The sequence below is a fragment of the Artibeus jamaicensis genome, unplaced genomic scaffold (genome assembly GCF_021234435.1).
Source record: "Artibeus jamaicensis isolate MK-2021 breed Jamaican fruit bat unplaced genomic scaffold, CSHL_Jam_final scaffold_2172, whole genome shotgun sequence".
Taxonomy (NCBI): Eukaryota; Metazoa; Chordata; class Mammalia; order Chiroptera; family Phyllostomidae; genus Artibeus; species Artibeus jamaicensis.
In genome coordinates, this window is record NW_026522031.1 from 1,133,793 (window position 1) to 1,154,993 (window position 21,201).

At 57.1% G+C, this 21,201-nt stretch overlaps 1 protein-coding gene across 1 annotated transcript; it reads left to right on the forward strand.

The window, feature by feature from the left end:
- Positions 1-1,890: 1,890 nt before the first annotated feature.
- Positions 1,891-20,926, forward strand: CLEC2L (C-type lectin domain family 2 member L). The gene is made up of 6 exons (XM_037159250.2): positions 1,891-2,089; positions 10,416-10,490; positions 12,774-12,940; positions 13,714-13,814; positions 15,525-15,637; positions 18,387-20,926. Exons 1-5 carry the CDS (start codon positions 1,891-1,893, stop codon positions 15,634-15,636), a joined length of 654 nt encoding a protein of 217 aa, XP_037015145.2. The 3' UTR covers position 15,637; positions 18,387-20,926.
- The last annotated feature ends 275 nt before the right edge of the window (positions 20,927-21,201 follow it).

Consider the following 21,201-nt stretch of genomic DNA (forward strand, 5'->3'; position numbering starts at 1 on the left):
AAACTTTCATTTAGAATGGAAGGACAGATAAAGTGCTTCTCAGATAAGATCAAATTCAAGGAGTTCATCATCACCAAGCCCTTATTCTATGAAATGTTAAAGGGACTTACCTAAGAAAAAGAAGTTAAAGAAACATGAACAGTGAAAGGACAGCAAACTCACAGTTATTAACAACCACACCTAAAACAAAAGCAAACTAAAAGGACAGCTAGATCAGGAGTGGAAACATAGAAATGAAGATCTCAAGGAGGGTTAGCAACAGGGGAGTGGGAGGAGGAGATGGGGGGAGAAGGTACATAAAATAAGTAGCATAGACAGTAGATAGAAAATAGATGGGGGGGGGCAAGAATAGCATGGGAAATATAGAATCTAAAGGACTTGAGACACATGGTCATAAACTAAAGGGCGGGTAATGGTGGGAATGGGGGGGTAGTGTGGAGGGGAATGAAGGGGGGAATAGAACAACTGTAACAGCATAATCAATAAAGAAATTTAAAAAAAAAGAGTTGATGGGTGATTGGATGTGGGGGGAGGGAGCAGGAGGAGCAGAGGACGAGCCATAGCTGAGATAGGGGACGCAGAAGAGGCTCAGGGCTGGAGGCGGGGCCTGGGGTGACGTGCCTCAGAGGGGAGAAGGGCACAGGCCCTCGGAGGCCATGGAAGGAGCCCGGGCCTTGGGGGTCAGAAAGTGTCCAGCCACACACCTGATGGTGCCGCCTTTGGAAATACCCTTGACCTCTTTAATTCTGATTCTCAACCCAAAACTGGGGCTGTAGTCAGCTGTGTATAAAAGTTCCACCGTGAGTGGTGAGGCTCAGTGGGTTGGGCGTCCTGAGCAAAGCAAAAAGTTGCCAGTTTGATTCCCTGTGGCTGGGTTCCCGGCTGGCTTGGGCCTTCGTGGGGCTTGCAAGAGGCAACTGATGATGTTTCTTTCCCCCTCCCTTCCTCTCTCACTCTCTCTTTTTAAAAAGATTTTATTTATTTATTTCTAGAGAGGGGAAGGGAGGGAGAGAAACATCAATGTGTGGTTGCCTCTTGCACCCCCTCCACCAGGGACCTGGCCTGCAACCCAGGCATGTACCCTGACTGGGAATTGAACCAGTGACCCTTTAGTTCTCAGGCTGGCAATCAATCCACTGAGCCACACCAGCCAGGGCTCACTCTTAAAAACAAAACAAAACAAAACAAAACAAATAAAAACAAATAAAAACAAAACAAAACAAAACAAAACAAAACAAAACAAAACAAAACAAAACCCCGCCTAAACTCCCTGGCTAGTAAAAGCACAGTTTTAATTGAAACTGAAATCTTGCGCCTCGGGTTCCCTCCGACCCCTGCGCTCTCGGCGCTCACCGATCCTGGCTTTTCTCTCATGTCACAACTCCGGGCCCAGTCGCGCCCCCGGGAAGGCCCAGAGGAAAGCCCCCCATCTTCCAGGGCCTCACTGAGTCGGCCCCCCGTGAACTTTTGTTCTTTCTTAACCGAGACGCACAGGAGGCTGGGAGGCGCCGCTGTCCTGGAAGCCAGGTGACCGGGGTCAGCACCGCGCTCTTGGCTCTGCCGCCTCTGGCGGGGCCGGGACCGCGGGGGTGTCGCTGCTCCCCGCACCGCCTCCCTCCCCGCCCCACCCTCCCCGCTCCCGCGCGCCTCCCAGCTCCTCCCCGCGCCTCCCCGCTGCTCCCGGGTGTGCGGCTGGGCTGCGGCGCGCCGGGCAGGGCAGGCGCAGCGGGTCCGGCGCGGGGAGCCGGGCGCAGCCCCGGCCTGCGCGACCCGCGCGCACCGGAGGCCGGCCCGGGGGGCCCGCAGGGCACGCGGAGCGCCGAGTGCGTGTCCGGCTGGGCCCCGCACCCCGGCGCAGGAGCCCGGGCGCGGCACGGCGGAGTGCGGGACATGGAGCCGGCCCGGGAGCCCCCGGCGCGGGAGCCCCCGGCGCGGGTCCGGCCGCCGCCGCCCCCAGCCGCTCGCCCGGCGCCCGCAGCGCCGCGGCCCCGATCCCCGGCGGAGGCGGAGGCCCGCGGCGCGGAGGGGCTGCTGCGGCGATCGGGCTCCGGCTACGAGGGCAGCACCAGCTGGAAGGCGGCCCTGGAGGGTAAGAGGTGGGGCGGCCCTTCATCCTCTGGGCCTGGGACCGGGGACGAGGGTCAGAGTCACCTTGGCCGGTCTCCCGGAGGGGAGGACGGGGAGTGAGACACTGGAATCCGGAGGATTGATTTCAGGGCAGTTAGATGACACCTTGGGAGAGGGGAGAGACGTAACTGGGGACCAGCTGTGGTTAGTCACAGCTCGACCCTAATTCGGCCTCTCTGAAGCGAATTCACTCCTTGACCTTGGGAGCAGGTTCTGCACGCTGAGCCTCAGTTTCCCCAGGAGTGAAGGGGGACAGTTAGTGTCAGCCACTCACCTGATGGGATTGTTGAGGGACCCGCGTGACTCTGGTGGTGGAAATGCTTTGGGCGAAGCATTTGCCCAAAATGCATTAGACAGAAGCGGGAAACCCCAGAGATGGTGCCAGCGTCCAGTGAGAAGCGGGTGGGGGCACCGGCTGGGGAGGGTCCCCTCAGGGACGGGCGGGGGGAGAGCGGAGAGTAGCCAGAGGCTCTTCTTTGCAACTTCATAGGTTTCCCCGCCCCTTCCAGGCACGGCAGTGACCCCTGGCTGGCCCCCAGGGGCAGCGAACAAGGTGGAAGATAGATTTCAAGTCCGGGAGTTGTTTCAGGAAACTCGTGTTGGCCCCTGGTGGTGCCTGGTGTGGGGTTGGGAGATGCTGGAGTCCGCAGGGCAGAGGGCCAGGCCTCTGGAGGCGTCTCCACGCTCCTGACACCCCCAGTCCAAAGGCCGAGGATGGGGCAACATTACAAAGGGAAGCCCAGAATTTTCATCAGCCAGCCCTTAGGGAGGGCATGTCAGAAAGAGGGCTTCCTGAGCAGGTGACATCTTAGGAACTTGGGGAAGGGAAGGAAGGGTGCGTCAGACTCAAGGAGTGACCTGCTCAGGAGCCAAGTGTGACCTGCTCAGGCAGCCTGTCCCTCCTGCAGAACTGAACTCCAGAATCCCGGCTTGGGGGAGGGGGCCCAGGAGCCGGGTCTGGGGGCCCGGGCAGCGAATGGCCGCCCAGGCCTTGCCGGAGAGTTTGACCTTTGAAGGACCCACTGAGAGATTGAAAGTGTGGGATGAGACGGGGGGTTTGTCCTTGAGAAGGTGGTGGTGTCACGGAGGGGTCAGGCCAAGGCCGGGTCAGTGAGGAAAGCGGGGCAGTGGGCGGGGAGGGGGCAGGGGGACATAGCCAGCCCCTGGCAGGGCAGCTGCCTTACCAGGAGGGGGAGGTGGAGAGCGTCTTGTCCGGATTGGGCCGAAGGCTGGTGGGCCAGGGACTCGGGCTGCCTGAAGAGGACTCCACGGGCTCTGCCCGGGAGGTTGGGTGTCTGGGTGGCGATTTGGGACAAAAGCGGCAAAGATGTGGGATTTTGGATGCTGGGTTCCTCCAGCCCCTGGGGGGCGCACCCCCTGCCTACTGTCGCACCTGCGGCCCTGCCTCCGCTCCCTCCCGGCCTGTCTCTGACTCTCAGGCTCCCTCTGGCGCTGCCTTCTCCAGCGGGTCCATGGCATCGGCTCCACGCTTGGGGTCTGAGGTCCTGGGGGCTCGGCGTCTGGGGCGTATGGGCTTTCCCCACAGGTGTTTTAGGGTCTTCAGTCTGAGTCCCCGTGAGGGGCCTCCCCTCTGCCAGTCCCCTGAGGGTCTTTTTTATATTTATGGGTTTATTTATTTATTTTTAGAGAGAGGAAGAAAGGGAGGGGGGGGAGAAACATCCATGTACTAGAGAAACTTCCATAGGTGGCCTCTCCCACACCCCCGGCCAGGGATCTGGCCCACAACCCAGGCATGTACCCTGACTGGGAATCGAAGCTACGACCTTTTGGTTTGCAGGACGATGCCCAACCCACTGGGCCACACCCGCCAGGGCGTGAGGGTCTTCTTGGTGCTCTCCGGAGGCCCCCACAGCTGTCAGAAGAGGGGAGCTCGTGGGCCAGGGCGGGTGCTGCCATGTGGGCCCAGGGCCAGCGGTGGTGCAGCCGTCCCATGCCCGTCGCCCTTCCTCTCCCCGTGCAGACGACCGTGGGCCCCACTGTCCAGACACAGCTCTGGGTGTCAGGAACATCCGGGCCCTTGAACAACCACAGATTGTGGCTGAGGCCGCCTGGAGGGGAACACAGAGTCTGGAGTTGGGTAAAAACCCAAGCCAGGGGTCACCAGGTTTTGGAACTTGAGCCTCAGTTTCCTCATCTGTCGTGCTGGGCAATATGGTTGCCCTTTTAGGGCCACACAGCAGGGTGTGGGCCGTGTGCAGGCCATGTCTCCCCAGGCTCCTAGGCGTGGCCCCTGCAGCCCCGGTGGGGGAACTCAGCTGAAATCCTTTGACTCGGGTCTGCCTGCCTTGAGACCACTCCCCAGCCCCCAGGCTGGAGTCCGTGTACCGGGCCCAGCCCGTGGACGCTGAGGACACCCACGCAGATGAGGGGTCTGCCGCCGCTGGGGGCCGAGGGCTTTGCCATCTCCACTTAGCCACACACACCTGGAGAGAAACGGGAGGCTTCCTGACCTGACCAGGCCAAATACTCACGGGGCCTGTGCTCCTCTGTGACCACAAGCTGAGCATTTATTGAGCACCTACTGAGTGCTGAGCCCCATGCTGGGGGCTCTCACGAGGGCTGTCTCCTTTACTCCTCGCATCTCCTCTTGCAGGGAGTTGGCGAGCGTTCTATCTAGTTTGTAGAGGAAGAAACTAAGACTCAGAGAGGCCAAGTGTCTTTCCCAAGGACACACGTGAAAGCCCGTCGGGTTTGTCCCCAGGCCTCTGACACAGTGAAAGCCCCCACACTGTCCTGTGCGGACCCAGGACCCTGGGCCTGATGAGGCCAATGGGACGGAATCAGATTGCTTTGGATGTAGGTCATTCGCCCCCTCGGGCCCAGACAAGGCCGCCTCTGCACAGACAGGTTAAGTGAATTGGAGACCTGTTCAATCAGACGGCTGGGAAATGCCGCCCTGGGGCTGAAGACTTCCCTGAGACCCACACTTAGCTTTACAAGTAGGAAGCCAGTCAGTGCTGCTCCTTAGTCAGGTCTTCTGTCGCTGTGGGTATTAACCTTTCCTCCCCACTCCGCCCAGCATCGGGGGACAGGCTGGGAAAGGTGGCCCGGAGCTGTGGCCTCAGTTCTGGAACCCCTGGCGCTGATCTGGCGAGGAGATGTTTCTGGCTTTGGTGGGGGCAGGAGGGAAGGGGGTGTGGGGGCGTGGGAGGGGCCAGAACGATTCTGCATATCTCAGACTATAGATTTTTCCATGCTCACGAATTCTGAATTTTTAATGTTGGAAGTTCCTTGATTGGGCGTAAACCCACAAGTTCCTGATCAAAACCACACACATGCATTTAGCAAAGTCTCTTAAAAACTGAAAAATTACCAAATGCTGCGTTGGATGGTCTCGGACAGCCAAGATCATGTTCACCGGGTAGCCCTGACAACCCGGAACCGTCAGCCATGAGTCTCCTTGGAGCTGTGGGTCTGGCGGGGGCGGGGCATTTGTCTGGGCCCGGGAGCCCCTTCTCCCTCAGTTGCTCCTTCTAGCATGAGGCTAAGTCATACATATTCATAAACATAAGTCGCTGGCCCCTAGTGAAGGCCATTGCGCAGGAGCAAGGGTTGCTGAGTCAGACATTCGTTTTTATGGCAGAGTCGTGCCCCCTCCCCCAAGAGACCTGCTAGAGTCCTGACCCCCCAGGAACCTGGGAATATGGCTTCGTTTGGAAAGACGGGCATCGGAGGCATCCTCAGTTAAGATGGGGGCTTGCTGGAGTTGGGTGGTCTCCTCGTCCAGTGGGACTGGTGTCCTTGTAAGGAGACAGTCATGGGAGGGTGAAAGGGCCGTGGGACCAGGAAGGCAGAGATTGGAGGGGAGCATCTGCAAGCCAAGGAGCCCTCAGATCACCTGCAAACCACCAGAAGCGTGGACGAAGCAAGGGAGGGTCCCCACGGGATTCGGAGGGAGCGTGGCCCACCGCCACCTGGACTGTGGGCTCCTGGCCTCCAGGACTGGGACACAATGCGTTTCCGGCATTTTCAGTCAACCACAGGGAATGAGTACAGCGTGGATTTGGATCGTCCGCCCCACGGCCGTCCTGGGTGAGGGCAGGCAGTGAACGATGGGCTCCCTAGCATGTCCTCTCTGTGTCCCCAGTACAGTGTCCAGAGCAGTTATCCCCGTGAGAGAAGGAAGAGCCTCCTGGGTTCTGGTGACGGTGGAGACACACGCACAGACGCCCCTTTTCCAGGAGAGCAGGTGTGCCCACGCACCCTCCCCTGCAAACTCAGTGGCGTTCAAGGCTGGCCAAGGACACTGTCTCTCGGTGTTGCTAGGTTCCCCCGTGTTTTTAGTGCCGCTGGGTGTTCTGTGACATGCAAGGTAGTGGGTGGCTTAGCCCTGGTCCAGGGGCTCCAACGGGGAGCAGAGTACAGCTCTTACCCTAAAGGGGTCTGAGGGCTTATTACCACCACCACCGCCATCATCATCATCGTCATCATCATCATTGTATCTCTTAGCACTGAAGTAGAGTTTCCGTACCAGACACTGTTCTAAATACCATACATTCAACTTTCATAAAATCCTAAGTGGCAGATGCTACTTTTACTTCATTTTAAAGATGACAAAAATGAAATAAAATAGAAGCTAGGTAACTTCGCCAAGTTACTAAGTCACTTAGAAAATGGCAGGGCTGGGATTCGAACCCCGCGGAGGCGGGTTAAGGCACCACGCTCTCTCATCCTCCACGTGCAAAGGATGACGGAGTCAGTGTTGGGGGAGGGGGGATGGGGAGACGTGGAAGGGAAGGAATGGCAGAATACGCAGCCATCCTGCTGCAGCTCACGGGGGTCTGTCCCACAGCAAACTGCAGGTGGGGACAGAGCCTTCACTCTCCCGAACCGGGGGCCACCGGCCTCGGGACTCCTGGTCACCTGCCATTGTCAACCTTGTTCATAGGAAGGATTCCAGGCACAGGTGGCAGGCTGAACGCATGCATTTATACTCTTTCCCCCCGAAGCCCACGAACACATCAGTAAAGGAATTTTTAAAAGGACACCAGGACCACAAGGAGAGAAGAGGGGACCACAGCAATAGAATTGGGAGCTAGGGAGCAAGTACCTAGAGGTGACTGAGTCCACCAGCAGAGGGCGCACCCGAGGGACACCGGGAGGGGGCGCCGGGTCCTCAGCGCCGCGGAAACACAGGAGGACTGGTGGAAGGTTTCTTTAGGAAGATCTAGACCCCCAGGTCCTCCTCCCTCTCTCTGTATAGCTCCCTCCCAGCCCCGGCAGGAGCCCAGGCTCCATCTCTGGAGACCTGGTCTCTAGACCCCAACACATTGGAGAGCAAGCCATTGAGGAGATGTTTCCAGAATAGGCTTCTCCAGGGACTGGGACTGCCCTCCCCAAGAGAAAAAGGCCCAAGGAGGTTGACAGCCAGAGAGCCTGGAGGGTCAGCCCAGCTGGATCAGTCCGCCACGACCTTCAAGCCCGCCCCCCCCCCCACAGTTAGTAAGCCCCACTCGTGGTCTCAGAGACACTAGTGAACTCTGCAGTGCTGCTGCCTTAATCAGGAGCAAATAACCAAGGCTCCCCATGCGTCCCAGGGAAGTCTCCCACGTGGAGAAAAACCGAGTTGGAGGACAAAGGGACTAGACAGGGAGAAATAAACTTTCCGCCCTGCTCCCCCCTCCATAAACCCTATCAGTAGCACCCTCAGACAGACGAGAGGAAGGATGGCATCGTGGAAATAAGGACAGGTCCTGGCTGGTGTGGCTCAGTGGATTCAGTGCTAGACCTGTGAACTCAAGGGTCACCGGTTGAATGCCCAGTCAGGGCATGTGCCTGGGTTGTGGGCCAGGTCCCACAGTTTGGGGCAAGTGAGAGGCAACTGATCACTGTTTCTCTTACACATCGATGTTTCTCTCCCTCCCCTTTCTAAAAATAAATACATAATAAAATCTTTAAAAAAATAAAACAAGAACAGGATGCTTTCATGGGGACTATTCAGAGAACAGCAGCCACAAAGCCAAGAATAACCTTGGAGATTAAAAATAATTATAGAAATGAAAAATTCAACAGAAGGATAGGAAGATAAAATTGGAAAAGGTCTTCCAGAAACAGAACATGAAGACAAAGAGATATCGGACGAGGGAGAAGGAGGGAGGGAGAAAACAGAAAAATAAACTGGGGGGACCAGCCTAAGAGGTCCCACGTTCCCCTGTCCTTTGTAAAGTACAATACAAATTAAGTTCCTAGAACCGTGACCGTGCACTTGGACGCTCCAGCATGTTGAACTGCTGTGGGCGTCTCTAGATACATCCTCTCGGTTCGGGAGCTATTCATCATGGAGGAGGAATACACAGACCAGCGCCGGTCTGTGGGGGTGCTGTTTCCACCTATTTTCGGGCATAGCTTTGGTTTCAAAAAAAACCTTAAAAATAAAAAAGGCTAGGGTGGCAATAATAATAATAATAATTATTATTATTATTATAAAAGGAACCTAAACAGTGCTGGCGAGGTGGAGGAGAAATTAGAAGGCTGCGCATGGGCAGTACCGCTGAAGTGTAGAATGTGCAGCCACTGCGGAAACAGTGCGGGGGCCCCGCAAGCAGTTAAACGTGGAACGACCGTGTGGTCCAGCAAGTCCACTCCTGGGTATGGACCCGAAAGAACCGCAAACGGCCCTGGCTGGTGCGGCTCAGTGGGCTGAGTATCGTTCTGCAAACCGAAAGTTTGCTGATTCGATTCCTAGTCAGGGCACGTGCCTGGGTCCCCAATGACCTCTTGATGTTTCTCTCCTTCTCTTTCTCCAAAAATAAATAAAGTCTCTTCAAAAAACCCTGAAAATGGGGACTCAAACAGGAGCTTGTATGCCTGTTCACTGCAGCATCGTTCACAATACCAAAACGTGGAAACACTCCAAGGGTCAACCAGACGATGAAGGGACAAACACAGTGTATCCGCTCATCCAAGAGAATATTTTTCAGCCAGAAAAAAAAGGAAATGAAATTCTGATACAGGCCACAACCTGGATGAACCTGGAAAACATTATATTAAGTAAAGTATTTTTTGGGCTACAAGATGCACCCTTCCCCCTCTACCCCCGGCCAATTTGGAAGGAATAATGGTTGTTAGTGCTGCTGTTGAGTTCTGTTTACATTTACATTGGTGAAATATTAGGTTATTTATGTTATTAAGTATTTTACCACATTTTTTGCTTCAAAAGTTTTTTCCCCTATTTTCTTCCTCTAAAATCTAGGTGCGTCTTATAGTCCAAAATGTGGTAAGCCAGACACGAAAGGACGGATTTTGTATGTTTTCACGTATGAGAAATCTCTGTGACAGGCAAATGCATAGAGATGGAACTAGATTAGAGGTTACCAGGCACCAACCAGGAGGAGGCGGGAATGAGGAGCTGATGCGTGATTGGTACAGAGTTTCTGTTTGGGGCGATGAGGAAGTTTTTTTGCAAATGGACAGGGGTGTGGTTCCACAATATGGTATATGTAACTAATGCCACGAATTGTACATTTAAAAATGGTTCAAATGGCAACTTTTATGTTAAAAGACTTTTTAAAAGATCGTAGGTCTAAAGTCTCAAATGGCTCTTTCACTAAATATCAAATAAAATTTTAAGTGGGCCCTGGCTGGTGTAGCTCAGTGGATTGAGCACGGGCCTCTGAAGCGAAGGGTCCCCGGTTCAATTCCCAGTTAGGGTACATGCCTGGGTTGCGGGCCAGGTCCCCAGTAGCGGACACATGAGAGACATGAGAGCAACCACGCATGATGTTTTTCTCCCACTTTCTCCTTCCCTTCGCCTCTCTCTAAAAAATAAATAAGTAAAATATTTAAAAAAATAAAAACTTTAAGTGGTAACAAATTTTGTTTTTTTAATTTTAAAGAAGGGAGAAGCCAGCGGATCAGGAAAGGTTTGATCAAGGGGGCGCTGCGGGGGCAGATTTCAAGAGGAGCCGAGACCCGCTGCAGGGCTGCGGGGGTGGGCTGGGTTCTTTCTCGGAGTCCGTGTGGCTGAAACAGAACAGAGAAGCAGCGGGTTAGCGACTGGAAGCTCTGCGGGCCACCGAAGTTCAAGTGCAAAGCCCCGGAGGGAAGGTTATGCTGCAGGGGAACCGGGAGACCTGGGAATCAGAGCCCCGCGCTGCAGCTGCGCCTCTCAGGCCACAGTGGGAATCACCCGGAGCACGGGGTGCGGTACAGCCGGCGGGCCCCGCCCCCAGGGCATCTCACTGCGGGCATTGGGGGGCGGTAGGGGCTGGCTACGCGATTGGTGGTGGGCGGGAGGCTGGGAACTGAACCCTTTCTCTTCTCCTCAGACACCACCACCCGTCTCCTGCTGGGGGCCATCGCCGTGCTTCTGTTCGCCATCCTGGTGGTGATGAGCATCTTGGGTGAGCGTGGGCGACAGCGCACTTACGGGGTCCCCCGTGTGCCACCTTGTCAGGAGCGTTTCCAATCAGGTCTAGGAAAGTTCCGGCTGCACCACGAACTCTGTGCGGGACCAACTGCTTACAAAACCGAGTGTTAGTTCTAGAGGAGATGTTAGCTTCAAATAATCTTTTCCCACGCCGACTCCACAAACCAGGGAAAGTGGAGGTGGGACTTCGGTTCTCTTCTGTAGAGAGAACTCGGAGCAAACTGGGGGTGGCTTAGGCAGGCCATGCTTCTTGGGGGAGACGAGTTTGGGATGAGGGCCTTCGAAGACCACATTCATTTGCTGAACAAACATTTATTGAGCCCGCTGCCTGTTAGGCCCTGGGCTTGGTACTAAGGGTTAAAAAAATGAGTATGTATCTCCCTCGTGTAGATACAGAGGTGCTGTGGCCCCGGGGGGGGGCTTCCCAGAGGAAATACAGGGGTCAGACCCTGAAGAAGGAATGCGGGCTTCCTGGGAGCAGAAGAGGCTGCGGGTAGGCCCTGAGCAACAAGCAGTGTTGCCCTGGATGGTGGGGGGACTGTCGCTGAGGACAGTCACCAGGGAACCTGGCTGCTTTTAAATGGATTCAAGGCCAAGTATGTTGTGGGGTCTGAAGGCTTTGCAAAGTGCTTCCAGGGACTCTGTCTTTCATCTCTGAGGAGCCCCCCTCAGCCCAGGGGTGGGCACCTGCAAATGGGCAAAAAGTCCACTGATAACGTCGGTCCCCATCAAACCCTCGAGTGCAGGGTGTGCGTGACAAGCAGGGAGTTTGTGGGTGTTTGGAAAGAGCCTCGTGACCACCAGCACCTGCCACCTTCAAATTAAATCCATGTCCTCTGGGCCCGTAGCTAGGCGGGGAGGTCGGAGCAGCCTGTACAGGTAGCAGATTCGGATTTTGGTAAATGACGACAGTCTCCCCAGAAATCCTTGTGGAAAAGCGGTTGAAATGCAGCCTCATCACACATGGGCCTGAAGCTCCCCGAATAGACAGGCCGAGTGTCAAGTCTGATTAATTGGTGTCAGCGTGTCTGGCGATCCCTAAGGGCTGGAGCACCACGGGCCTGTTCTTGGCTCTGTTTGGTCTACGTTTAATCAATCACTTGAATGAAAACAAACAAAAACATGCATATGGAATTTGTAGGAGATACGGTCCACAGGGGGATGTTTAATATGACAGGTGAAAAAAAAAATCAAGCTGAAAGTGTTCTTCTCAGAGATGAGCTGACACGAATGACATGCATGTGAAAGACATTGATGTAAGGTCCTGCCTTGGATTTGAAAAATGGTTTATCTGTGTTCTGGCCACTGGGGAGACCTGGCTTGGAGAGCGACCATGAGAAAACGATGGAAGAGCGTGGCTTAATTCCCCTTGGCAAGGGGGGCCCTTTGAGAGCTGATGAAAGCTCCGGGCTGTGTTCCCAGAGAAGGGCAGGGAGGCACACACTCACGGGCTCTTCTCTCCGAAGCAGTCTGCGGGCCTGTGACCACCGGGGGGCAGTGTGCTCATCCCTGAGGCTGGGACCCCACCCGCCGTTCCAGCGTGACACTGTGGCAGTATTGCAGTGATGATGTGGCACCCTGCAGGGGGCGGACAGGCTGGAGAGAGTCCGGAGGGCAGCCCCTGTTGGGGACCGTGGAAGAGACCGTGGCTGTAGGCCTGGGCGAGGGGAGGCTGGGGTCCCTCTTGGAGCAGGTGCTAGAGGGCAGCCTGGGTTTGCCCCAAGCTGCTCCAGGTCTCGGTCCAGCCGGACCAGGTCACGGGAAGGCAGGTTGGGTCTTAGAATGGAACAGGAACTTCCAGCAGTTCAGCGGTGGGATGGGCTGCCTTGATAGCTAACGGGGAGCGCGCCAGGTGAGAGGGGCCCCCAGAGCCTGCACAGGGTTCCCATCCTGGCTGGAGAGAGGACACGTCTCGTAGCCTCCAAGTCCCTCCCAAATCTGACTTTCTGGGGTTCCATGCCTCGAAGAGTTCGGAGAGAGAGGGGAGGCCTTAACCCAGGGGCTAAGCTGTCATCCTCCCTCATGGTCCCCCGGCAAACCTCGCCCGTTCCTCTCTCCGGTGCCTTCAGTGACCCACCTTCCTTCTCCCGGCCAGGCACGGTGAGGGGCGCTCACCTGGGAAGACAGCACACGACCCATGGAAGTGAAGGGCACCAAAGTCAGGGCAGGCGGAGGGAGTTGTGGGGGGGCCGGCGGGGATATTCAGGGGCCAGGCATGTCCCCCCCTGGACTCCGAGAGCCCCCCTCTCCCCTGCAGCTTCCAAGGGCTGCATCAAGTGTGAAGCGCCCTGCCCGGAGGACTGGCTGCTCTACGGGAGGAAGTGCTACTACTTCTCCGAGGACCCGCGAGACTGGAACACGGGCAGGCAGTTCTGCCACACCCACGAGGCCTCGCTGGCCGTGATTCAGAGCCAGAAGGAGCTGGTGAGCGCTGGGGCGGGGCACCCCCGGGAGACCTGCACCCCTAGGCCTCCGTATCCCCGGGACACCCAGTCACCACACGGCCTGGCGTGTGCAGGGGGCGCCTGGGGGTCTGACCTGTGTCAAGGCCAACTGGGCGGGTCCAGGCTGGTCTGCTGAGCTCGGCTCCGTGTCGCATGTAAGAGTTTGCACTTGTGAAATGGAAAATCACATCGGCACGTTCTCAGGGCTGGAATCGGCCAGGACGGTTTTCTCCACAGAAATAGGAAAGAAACACAGTCTATCGGCTGTTTTGGAGGGTTACGTTGGCGAGGCAAGGTGGAATCACAGATAATCCCAGAATCGCTCTGTTTGCCTCTGGTACACAGGACAGCAGCCCCCCTGCTTCAGAGAAGGGCGCAGGAGTGCGGAGACAATCAGCCTGCTCGTGGGGGTTTGGCCCTCGAAGCCCATCGGGTGTCCAAGCCCACGCTCCTGTGAATCGGGAGGCTGGCTCCTGGGCCAGGGGCACAGACCATGTGCCCAGAGCCCTGGCCCTGAGGCGCGCTCCCGGAGGCGGCCCCTCAGGGACCGCTGCAGGCCACTGCGGGGCGTTTCGTGTGCGTGCAGGGCACTCTTTGACCCCAGCACCTCACTGTTGGGGGACAGTGAGGCGCGCCCCTCGTGGCGCCTGTCCATCTGGGGAGCCAGTCTTCCAGGCCGAGGTCAGCCGTGGGGATCGTGGGCAGTCGGGAGACCACGTCTGACTCTGAGCCTCCCCTCTCTCCTCGGTGCAGGAATTCATGTACAAGTTCACGCGGAGGGAGCCCTGGATTGGCCTGCGCAGGGTCGGGGACGAATTCCACTGGGTCAGCGGGGAGCCCTTCGACCCGGACACGTGAGCTGAGACTTCATCCTCCAGCCACCGGGCTCAGACCGCGTGCAAGGCCCAGCCCCCCGACACCTCCCGGGGGACCACCTGGTGTCATGCGGGCCAGAGCAGCAGCCCCTAGGTTCAGCGGGCGTGGCAGACCACGCTCCAGCCCAGGAAGTCCAGCCTGGTTTGGTGGCTCTGGTCCCTGCCGTCACAGCTTCCTGGTCCCGGGCTTCTTTCCATCCTGAGGGTCCCCTGTGTGAGCAGGGGCCTGTCTGCATGGCCCAGTGAGGCTCCGCCACAGGGGGAAGAGGAGAGGGAGTCCCTGGCTCGGACGTCCCTCTGCAGTGGCCAGGATGCAGCTGGGTGACAGCCCCTGGCCGCAGGGGTGTGGAGAGGGGCCCTCTGCCCTGGGCAGCCGAGTCCCGCCTAAACACCGAGACTGTGCGGGGAGGGCGGATCCGAACCCTGGGCACCATGAGCGTTAGCGGAGACACCTCTTGGGGCAGCTGGCGGTGGCATCTGTGGGGCCCTGGCGTGGACGTGAGTGTGTGTGAGACGTGGGTGGTGGGAGTGTGGTGCCGGGGCCTGGTCTGCGGTGTGGGAGATGGTGGCAGTGGTCACGGGAGGTGGGGTCGGGGGTGGGGGTGGTGACGGGTGCCTGCGTGTTGGGGGGCGCAGTCCAGGTTGGAGAAATGCAGGGAATAAGGGAGTAAGAACCTTGGCTTTCAGTGCAGATTCTGCAGCTGGACCACTGGGCCACAAGGAGGTGGGTGGGGCACCACTGCCCACCTGATGGGGACACGCCTGTCCCCAGTGCCCCCCCCCAGCCCTCCACGGTGGCCTGGAGCTGGTGACTAGCCACCTTCCCATGGAGGCTAACTTAGCGTCCCCTCTGCCCCCAGCAGCCTCCTGGGGTCAAGTGGCCCTGTTGACAATTCCTTCCTTCCCCCCTTTGCCTGACTCCTCTCCATCTTTGCCCGTCTTCCATTTTCTCTCCCATTCCTACCCCCATCTCAAGTCACTTCTTAGTGCTGCTGAGGGAGCACTTTCTGTCCCCTTATCCCCCCTTCTGGAAGCTTCCTGCTCCCAGAGCCAGGGAGAGCCCTGGAGAGTGGGGTCCCTACCGTGCTGACCACCTGGCACCCCAGGGCCTCGGGGAGCACTTCCCTGACACTGAGGTGGCCCTGCCCCTCCCCCCCTCTCGGGGTCATTCCGATGCTGAGTCTTGTGAGACTCCAGCTCTGGCCTTGGCAGGGGACTCGGATCAGGGTGAACAGAAGAAACCTTGAGATGGAAATGGTGAAAAGGGCCGGTTTTGGGTCAGGAACATCCTCCCCGCACAGGCCCACCAATGGCACCTATGATTTCCTGGGCCACACAGCCCCGGGCGGTAAACACTGGGGTTGTTGGGGTTATTGGGGTCCACCCCTGCGTTATGAGGGCATTGAATTCAGCTCAGATCTTCTGAGCTCTCCCTGTGCCATGGACACCCGGTGTTCAGGAGCTGACCACCCGGGGACTGGGGGACAGACTGAGGCAGCACCCTCGGGGGGCGGGGGGCTGGGTGCGCGGAGCGGAGAGGTGATGGGAAGACCTGCTAGAAGTGACTTGGGGCCGAATGACCTGGAAGGTGATCCAGAGGGGGCGGCCGGCACCACGGGGCTTCTGGCTGCCCAGGGGCAGGCTGTGCGCTGGGTTGTGAGGGCCTGGTCTCTGCTCTCCCCGCCACAGATACCACATCGCGGGCCTGGGGGAGTGCGTGTTCGTGGAGCCCACCAGGCTGGTGTCGACGGAGTGCCTGATGACCCGGCCCTGGGTCTGCAGCAAGATGGCCTACACATGAGGTGGGTCCGGCCAGACGCGTTCTTCCAGCCAGGCCAGGCCCGCGGGCCCCAGGCTCCTCGCCGAGGCGAAGCAGTGAGGAGGGCGGCCTCCGCCCCGGGCCCGTGAGCTCGGGTTCCTGGTCTCCCCAGCCACAGGCAGGTCCTGTAGTTCAGCAGTTGAATCCCACATGCTCAGTCGGATAGGCACCTGTCCCCACAAGACACACACACACACACACACACACACACACACACACACACAGGGTCCATGATGAGCCACCTAAAAGTCCCGTACCCCCTTCCCCTGCCCCATTCTGGAATATTTCTTCCTCACGCAGCCCAGGTACTGACACACCCTCATCACCGTTGGCACATACAGCTCTGCCCCCACTTTCCCCAGTCATTTCTCTGCTGGGTGCTGGGGAGGCCAGGAGGGAAGGCTTCCCCTTCCCTGGGTCCCCCATGTCCACCCTCCTTGGGTTCCCAGGCAGGCCCTGCTGTGTCTGAGGTGCTGTTGTGATGGTCACTGATGGAATAAAGAGATGACCGGCGCCCAGAGAGGTTGGCTGCGCTTTGTTCTCGGGCCACGGCTGGGGGAGGGGCAGAGGGGCCGGACTCCGGGTGCCCGCCTGTAGGGGGCAGTAATGAAGCGCACTTGATCTAATTCAGCAGGTGACAGACAGTGTTTGGGAACTGGGGACAGAAACACATTCTGTGGCCTCGGTGCGCCTTTAACTTCGCTAGGCTCCTGAGTTATTCTTAGATGTCTAGGTGGGGGGCTCCATCTGGTTCCTTCATTACTATTCAGCTCAACCTGGCAAACGTTTATTCGCACTTGCCATGAGCCAGACGCCACGCCAGGCATGGGGATCAACAGCTTTATCCCCCCAAGAAGCAGACAGGGAGCAGCAGAAACAGCTTGGAAAGTACCAGAATGTTCTGGAACACAGTCCTGGGATGGTTCATTCTGTTGTAGGGGGGGATCCGGCCACAGGGGAGAGCAATGCTTATGCTGGGTCGGAATTCGTACAGTCCTGTGGCCCCTTCCCTGGGCCCCTGGTCTGCCTGGGGAAGAGCGGGGAGCGGGAGGGGGTGGCGGTTCCCCTGGGCCTGTGGAGCCTCCCATGCACCACCCCCATCAACACTCACACACCTGGAGCAGGTGGCAGCAGGGACCAGGCCTCCCCAGCCCCCCCTCGGTGCCCCTGGCTGGGTGCCACGCGGGTGGCCTGCCTGGGAGCTGCCTGTTGGGATTTGGGTCCTGGCCCATTTTCAAAAATAGCTCAGAAGGAAACTAGGTTCCAGCTCTGCTCAGTCCTTCACCGTTGGGTTTCAGACAAAACTGTCAACGTGGTTTTGTTGGCCTTTCTGCAAGCTTTCTAGATTTTTCGTAAAATACGTTTACTTTGTGGCTTCTTAGTTTGTCTTTACTGGGAAGCCCAAGGGGACCTGGTGTACAATAGAGAAGTTAGGGGGACCCAGGGCGGTGGTGGTGGGCAGAGGGGCACGGCAGGAAGCCCACCGCCCTCCCAGCACCTGGCGGGCAAGCCGCGGAGGGGCTGCAGACTGAGCAGTGGTCAGCTGCTCTTGCTGTTTGTGGGGGGTTCCTCTCACTCACAGTCACTTCCCGCACCGACAGCCTCAGTGCCTTGCTGTAGGAGTGGCACCTCATTTCGTTCTGAAATAAATGTCCGGGGGCAGGTAAAGCTCCATGGGGACAGAACTCGACCTTGGTGGGGTCCCAAGGCCAGGACTTGTGCTCTGGTGCCGCCCTCGGGATCCAGGCAGGAGGGACCAGCAACTGGGAAGGAAGCAGAGTGACAGGGGCCCACGAACCCACACCATTCGGTATCTGATTCTCCAAGGCCTGCTGCTGGAAGCTTTTGAGGCCCACGGGCGACTTAAGCTCTCCGGACCTTGGGTTTGTCCTGGGACCACGTGACAGGTCTCATCAGTTTAGTAAAGGAGCCCTGACTCAAGGCCACCAGTGTTTTAACAGTTTTCCTACCTGGCTCCTCCAGCGGGAAGGAAACACGAGACGGGAGCAAAGCAAAGCACAGGCACGCCTGTCTTCGGAAACGTAGAAAATCCTTCCAGAGGGTATAAACCAGCCAAGCGCCCCCTCCTTCCCAGGTGGGCCGAGCGCGCTGGGTTCCCCGGGTTGCGGAGCCCGGTGCTGTGCTCTCAGCAGCCACGCGGGGGAAGCACTGAGCAGCCTCAGCTCGGGGCCCCGGCCGCCGCTCCTTCCCTGGGTGCACTTGAACCCAAAGCCCAGTCCGGCCCCAGGTGTAACCCTTGGAGCCCGCAGGGCGCCTGGGGAAGGCTGGAGCATGCACTCCAGGTCGCCCTCAGGCCTCCTTTGTGAAGATGGAGGTGACAGGGAGGACTTTTCAAGGAGCACGTGTTGGGGTGTGCGCGTCCACGTGGGCACCAACCGCCCCTTCGTACAGAGGAGGAAAGAGGCCTGGAGAGATTTAGGACCCTGCGCGCAATGTTACGCAGTGTGGACGGGGTGGAGGCAGGGTTCGAACCCAAGCCCCTTCCCACAGAGCTCGGGAAGACATTTGTGCGGCGGGTGTCCTCTGAGCAGCTCTGAAGAAGTGGGGGGTGCTGGTGACGGAGAGGGGGCCGTCTTGGGAAGACGTCTGCGTGCCTGCTGGCGATTCTTTTTCCGGGCACTTTTATCTTCTTTATGTGGTTTCCTGTGAGTGACCCGCAGGTAGTAGAGTAGGTGTTGCTGTTAGTGACGTCTGTCTTTCTCTCCCCTCAGGGCCCAGCTCGCAGCCTCCCTGGGACGCCCCCTGGAGACCAGCGGCCCTCGGTGACCACTCCCTTCCCCAGCACCTCCGGCACTTAACACTGGGCCTCTCACACAGCCCGTTGGTCGTCTTGTCGTCTGTGGCTCATCAATTCCTGTCATTTGACCGCCCCCCCCCCCGTTCATTGGATTAGAACCCCCCCCCCCGGGGGAGCAGGGATTGCGCGTTGTGGGGGCACATAGCACGCACTAAAAGATCATTGTGCGCGATGACAAGATGGTAGCCATGAACTGTTTGCCTCAGTGGGAGAGAGAGGCTGCCATCCTCAGAAGACTTGTTTTTCTGGCCTTGATGGGTGTGGCCCCATTTTTAGAGGCGCAGCAAAGATGAACTCTTTAATTTGTTCTGCTTCAATTCCACGGCTCATGCACACCCTGGCCCGAGCGGGGGTGGCCCAGAAGTTCAGGGGCGATGAGGGGGCCCTGCCTCAGTCTCCAAAGTGTCCATTGGATCCTACACACGGCCCAGCTGGTGAGGAGATGGGCTGTGTGTGCGTGGGGGCCAGGTTCAGGGAGGGGTTCCATCAGTGAATGGCGCTGGCCACCGAAGGCCCCGGGACACCAAGCCAGTCCTGCTGTGTTGTCCTGTGACAGCCAGGACAGCAGGAGGTGCAGGGGAAGCAGGCAGCCGTCTCTTTCCTCTTCCTGGTCTGCAGCCGGCTCCAACCTGGGAGTCAGTGTGAGGTTGGAGCGGGTATCCGGGAAGCCCCCTGCCACAGCCACACAGACCCCTCCGCTCCTAATGCAGCCTGGGGTGGACACGCACTGGGCCTGGCTCCGAAGGCCGGCCCCGGTCCAGTCGGGGCCAGCTCTTCCAATAAGCAGTGGCGTAGCTCAGGCTGCTGTGCTGAACCCCTCTGACACCTGGCTTCACCTCTAAAAAGTAGAAATCACGCTGGCTTTGCTGACCTGACAGGGATTTGAGACTTGTAGCTGTTAGAATTTCAGGGGCTGGAAATGGTCCACCTCATTCTCACTGACCATGAGGCCCAGAGAGGTTAAGTGACACGTCCAAGATCACACAGATAGTGGCAGAACGAGAACTCAGGTCTTGTGGCTCTTCTATTTCCTGTTTATTCTCTTATTACTGTATATATCATGCTTTGTTTATGTGTTTCCTTGTTCGCCGTCCATGTGGAAATCAACCTCCCTGAGGGTAGGGATCCCCTTGCACATTTTGGTTTCTCTAGCGCCTGGTACATACAGAAGGTGCTCAATAAATGTGTGTTGAACTAAACTGATCTTGACTCTTAGTTCAAGTGCTCTTTCCTCTGCATCATGCTCTCTCTGGTCCTGGAAACCTGCATTTCCGGTTCAGCTGCCCACAAACTATGAAAAGTTTCAGATTAAAAAATATATATTTATTTATTTTTCGAGGAAGGGAAGGAGAAAGAGGGAGAGAAACATCAATGTGTGGTTGTCTCTCACGCCCCCTACTGGGGGCCTGGCCCACAACCCAGGCATGTGCTGTGACTGGGAATCGAATTGGCGACCTTTTGGTTTGCAGGCAGGAGCTCAATCCACGGAGCCACACCAGCCAGGGATCTTCCAGATGTTTTTGAGGAAAAAAATAAGCAAGATGCTCATCCCTCCTTGTGACATCCATTCAGGTCCTGAATCTAGAGCACAGGCCTATTTGGGTAAATACATACACTTCTAAAACAAAGTGGAATAACAGTAACAGTTAACGCTAATTAAGAGCTCGTCAGGGCCAGGCACTGTGCTATGTGTCCCACCCACGAAGGGCTCACTTTGCACTGTGCCTGGTCCATTGTAAGCACTTAATAAAAAAACGTGTTCTCAGAGGCCTTATTTCTTATGTATACAGTGTGCTTGAGATTCAGACAATGCTCCAGGAAACCTGTCTGCCATATATTTCCTTAGCATTGCATGATGCTTCTCTCCAAATTGACCAGTCACGACTGGGGGTGGGGGGACAATACGGAGAAGGGTGTACTGCTTCTCAAAAGCTTCATCCGAGGAATGACTCATGTCATTTTTCCGTGGTTAAAGCAAGTCACTGAACACCTAACCTCAAAGAGATCAGGAAATGCAATACTTCCACTTGCCAGAAGGAAAAGAAAGCAAAAAAGTCTTGGTGCATGGCAGTCCTGGCTACTGTTAGAGTCGAGGAGGAAATAAGTTGTTTGTGCTAAGCTGTTTGCTCACTCAAGCCTGAGTAGAAACCGCACCCACCCCCAGGCAGGTGTTTCAGAGAGTTAGGAATTGGTCAAAACGTATAGAGGGCTTCCATGTGTCAGGAGTTGTTGTTAAGTGCTTCACGCCTGAGCTCGTTTAGCCTATCGCTAACTGCCACCTTTGCTTCTGGAAACCCGCGTGCTTGCCCACTTCTATAAAAACCCTAGCCTGTAAGCGTTAGGCGAGACTCTCACTTGCAGCCATTTTGGCGCCGTGTCCCCGGACACCGCGAGAGTTCGCCCCTGCGCAGGTAAAACTTTGAAACGTTGGCCAATAAAACATCTTTGACTGCCCGACCGTCTCGGACCCTTCTTGCTTGTGAGAGCGGAATGTAACATTTGGAGGCCCCAGCGAGATCTTTTTCGGCCGAGGACTGGACGAGCTGCTCGAGCAAACGTAAGTAACGAGGATCCTCTTTTGGTTTTGGAAGTCTAGACTGCTTAACCCTGAGGTGGTAGGTAAGACGTTACCGGCAGTCCGCCCCGGGGCTCCCAGAAGAGGGGACGCCCTCCGGAGTAGTGACTAGGTCACTTAGTTTTCAGTTCCACTCGGTGACTAGGTCAAGGAG

Bases quoted from the DNA above. Each gene is read 5' to 3' on its own strand.
- CLEC2L (XM_037159250.2), top strand. From the start codon at position 1,891: ATGGAGCCGGCCCGGGAGCCCCCGGCGCGGGAGCCCCCGGCGCGGGTC. The intron at 2,090-10,415 runs GTAAGAGGTGGG...TCTTCTCCTCAG, and splicing joins CTGGAAGGCGGCCCTGGAGG to ACACCACCACCCGTCTCCTG. The intron at 13,815-15,524 runs GTGAGCTGAGAC...TCCCCGCCACAG, and splicing joins GAGCCCTTCGACCCGGACAC to ATACCACATCGCGGGCCTGG.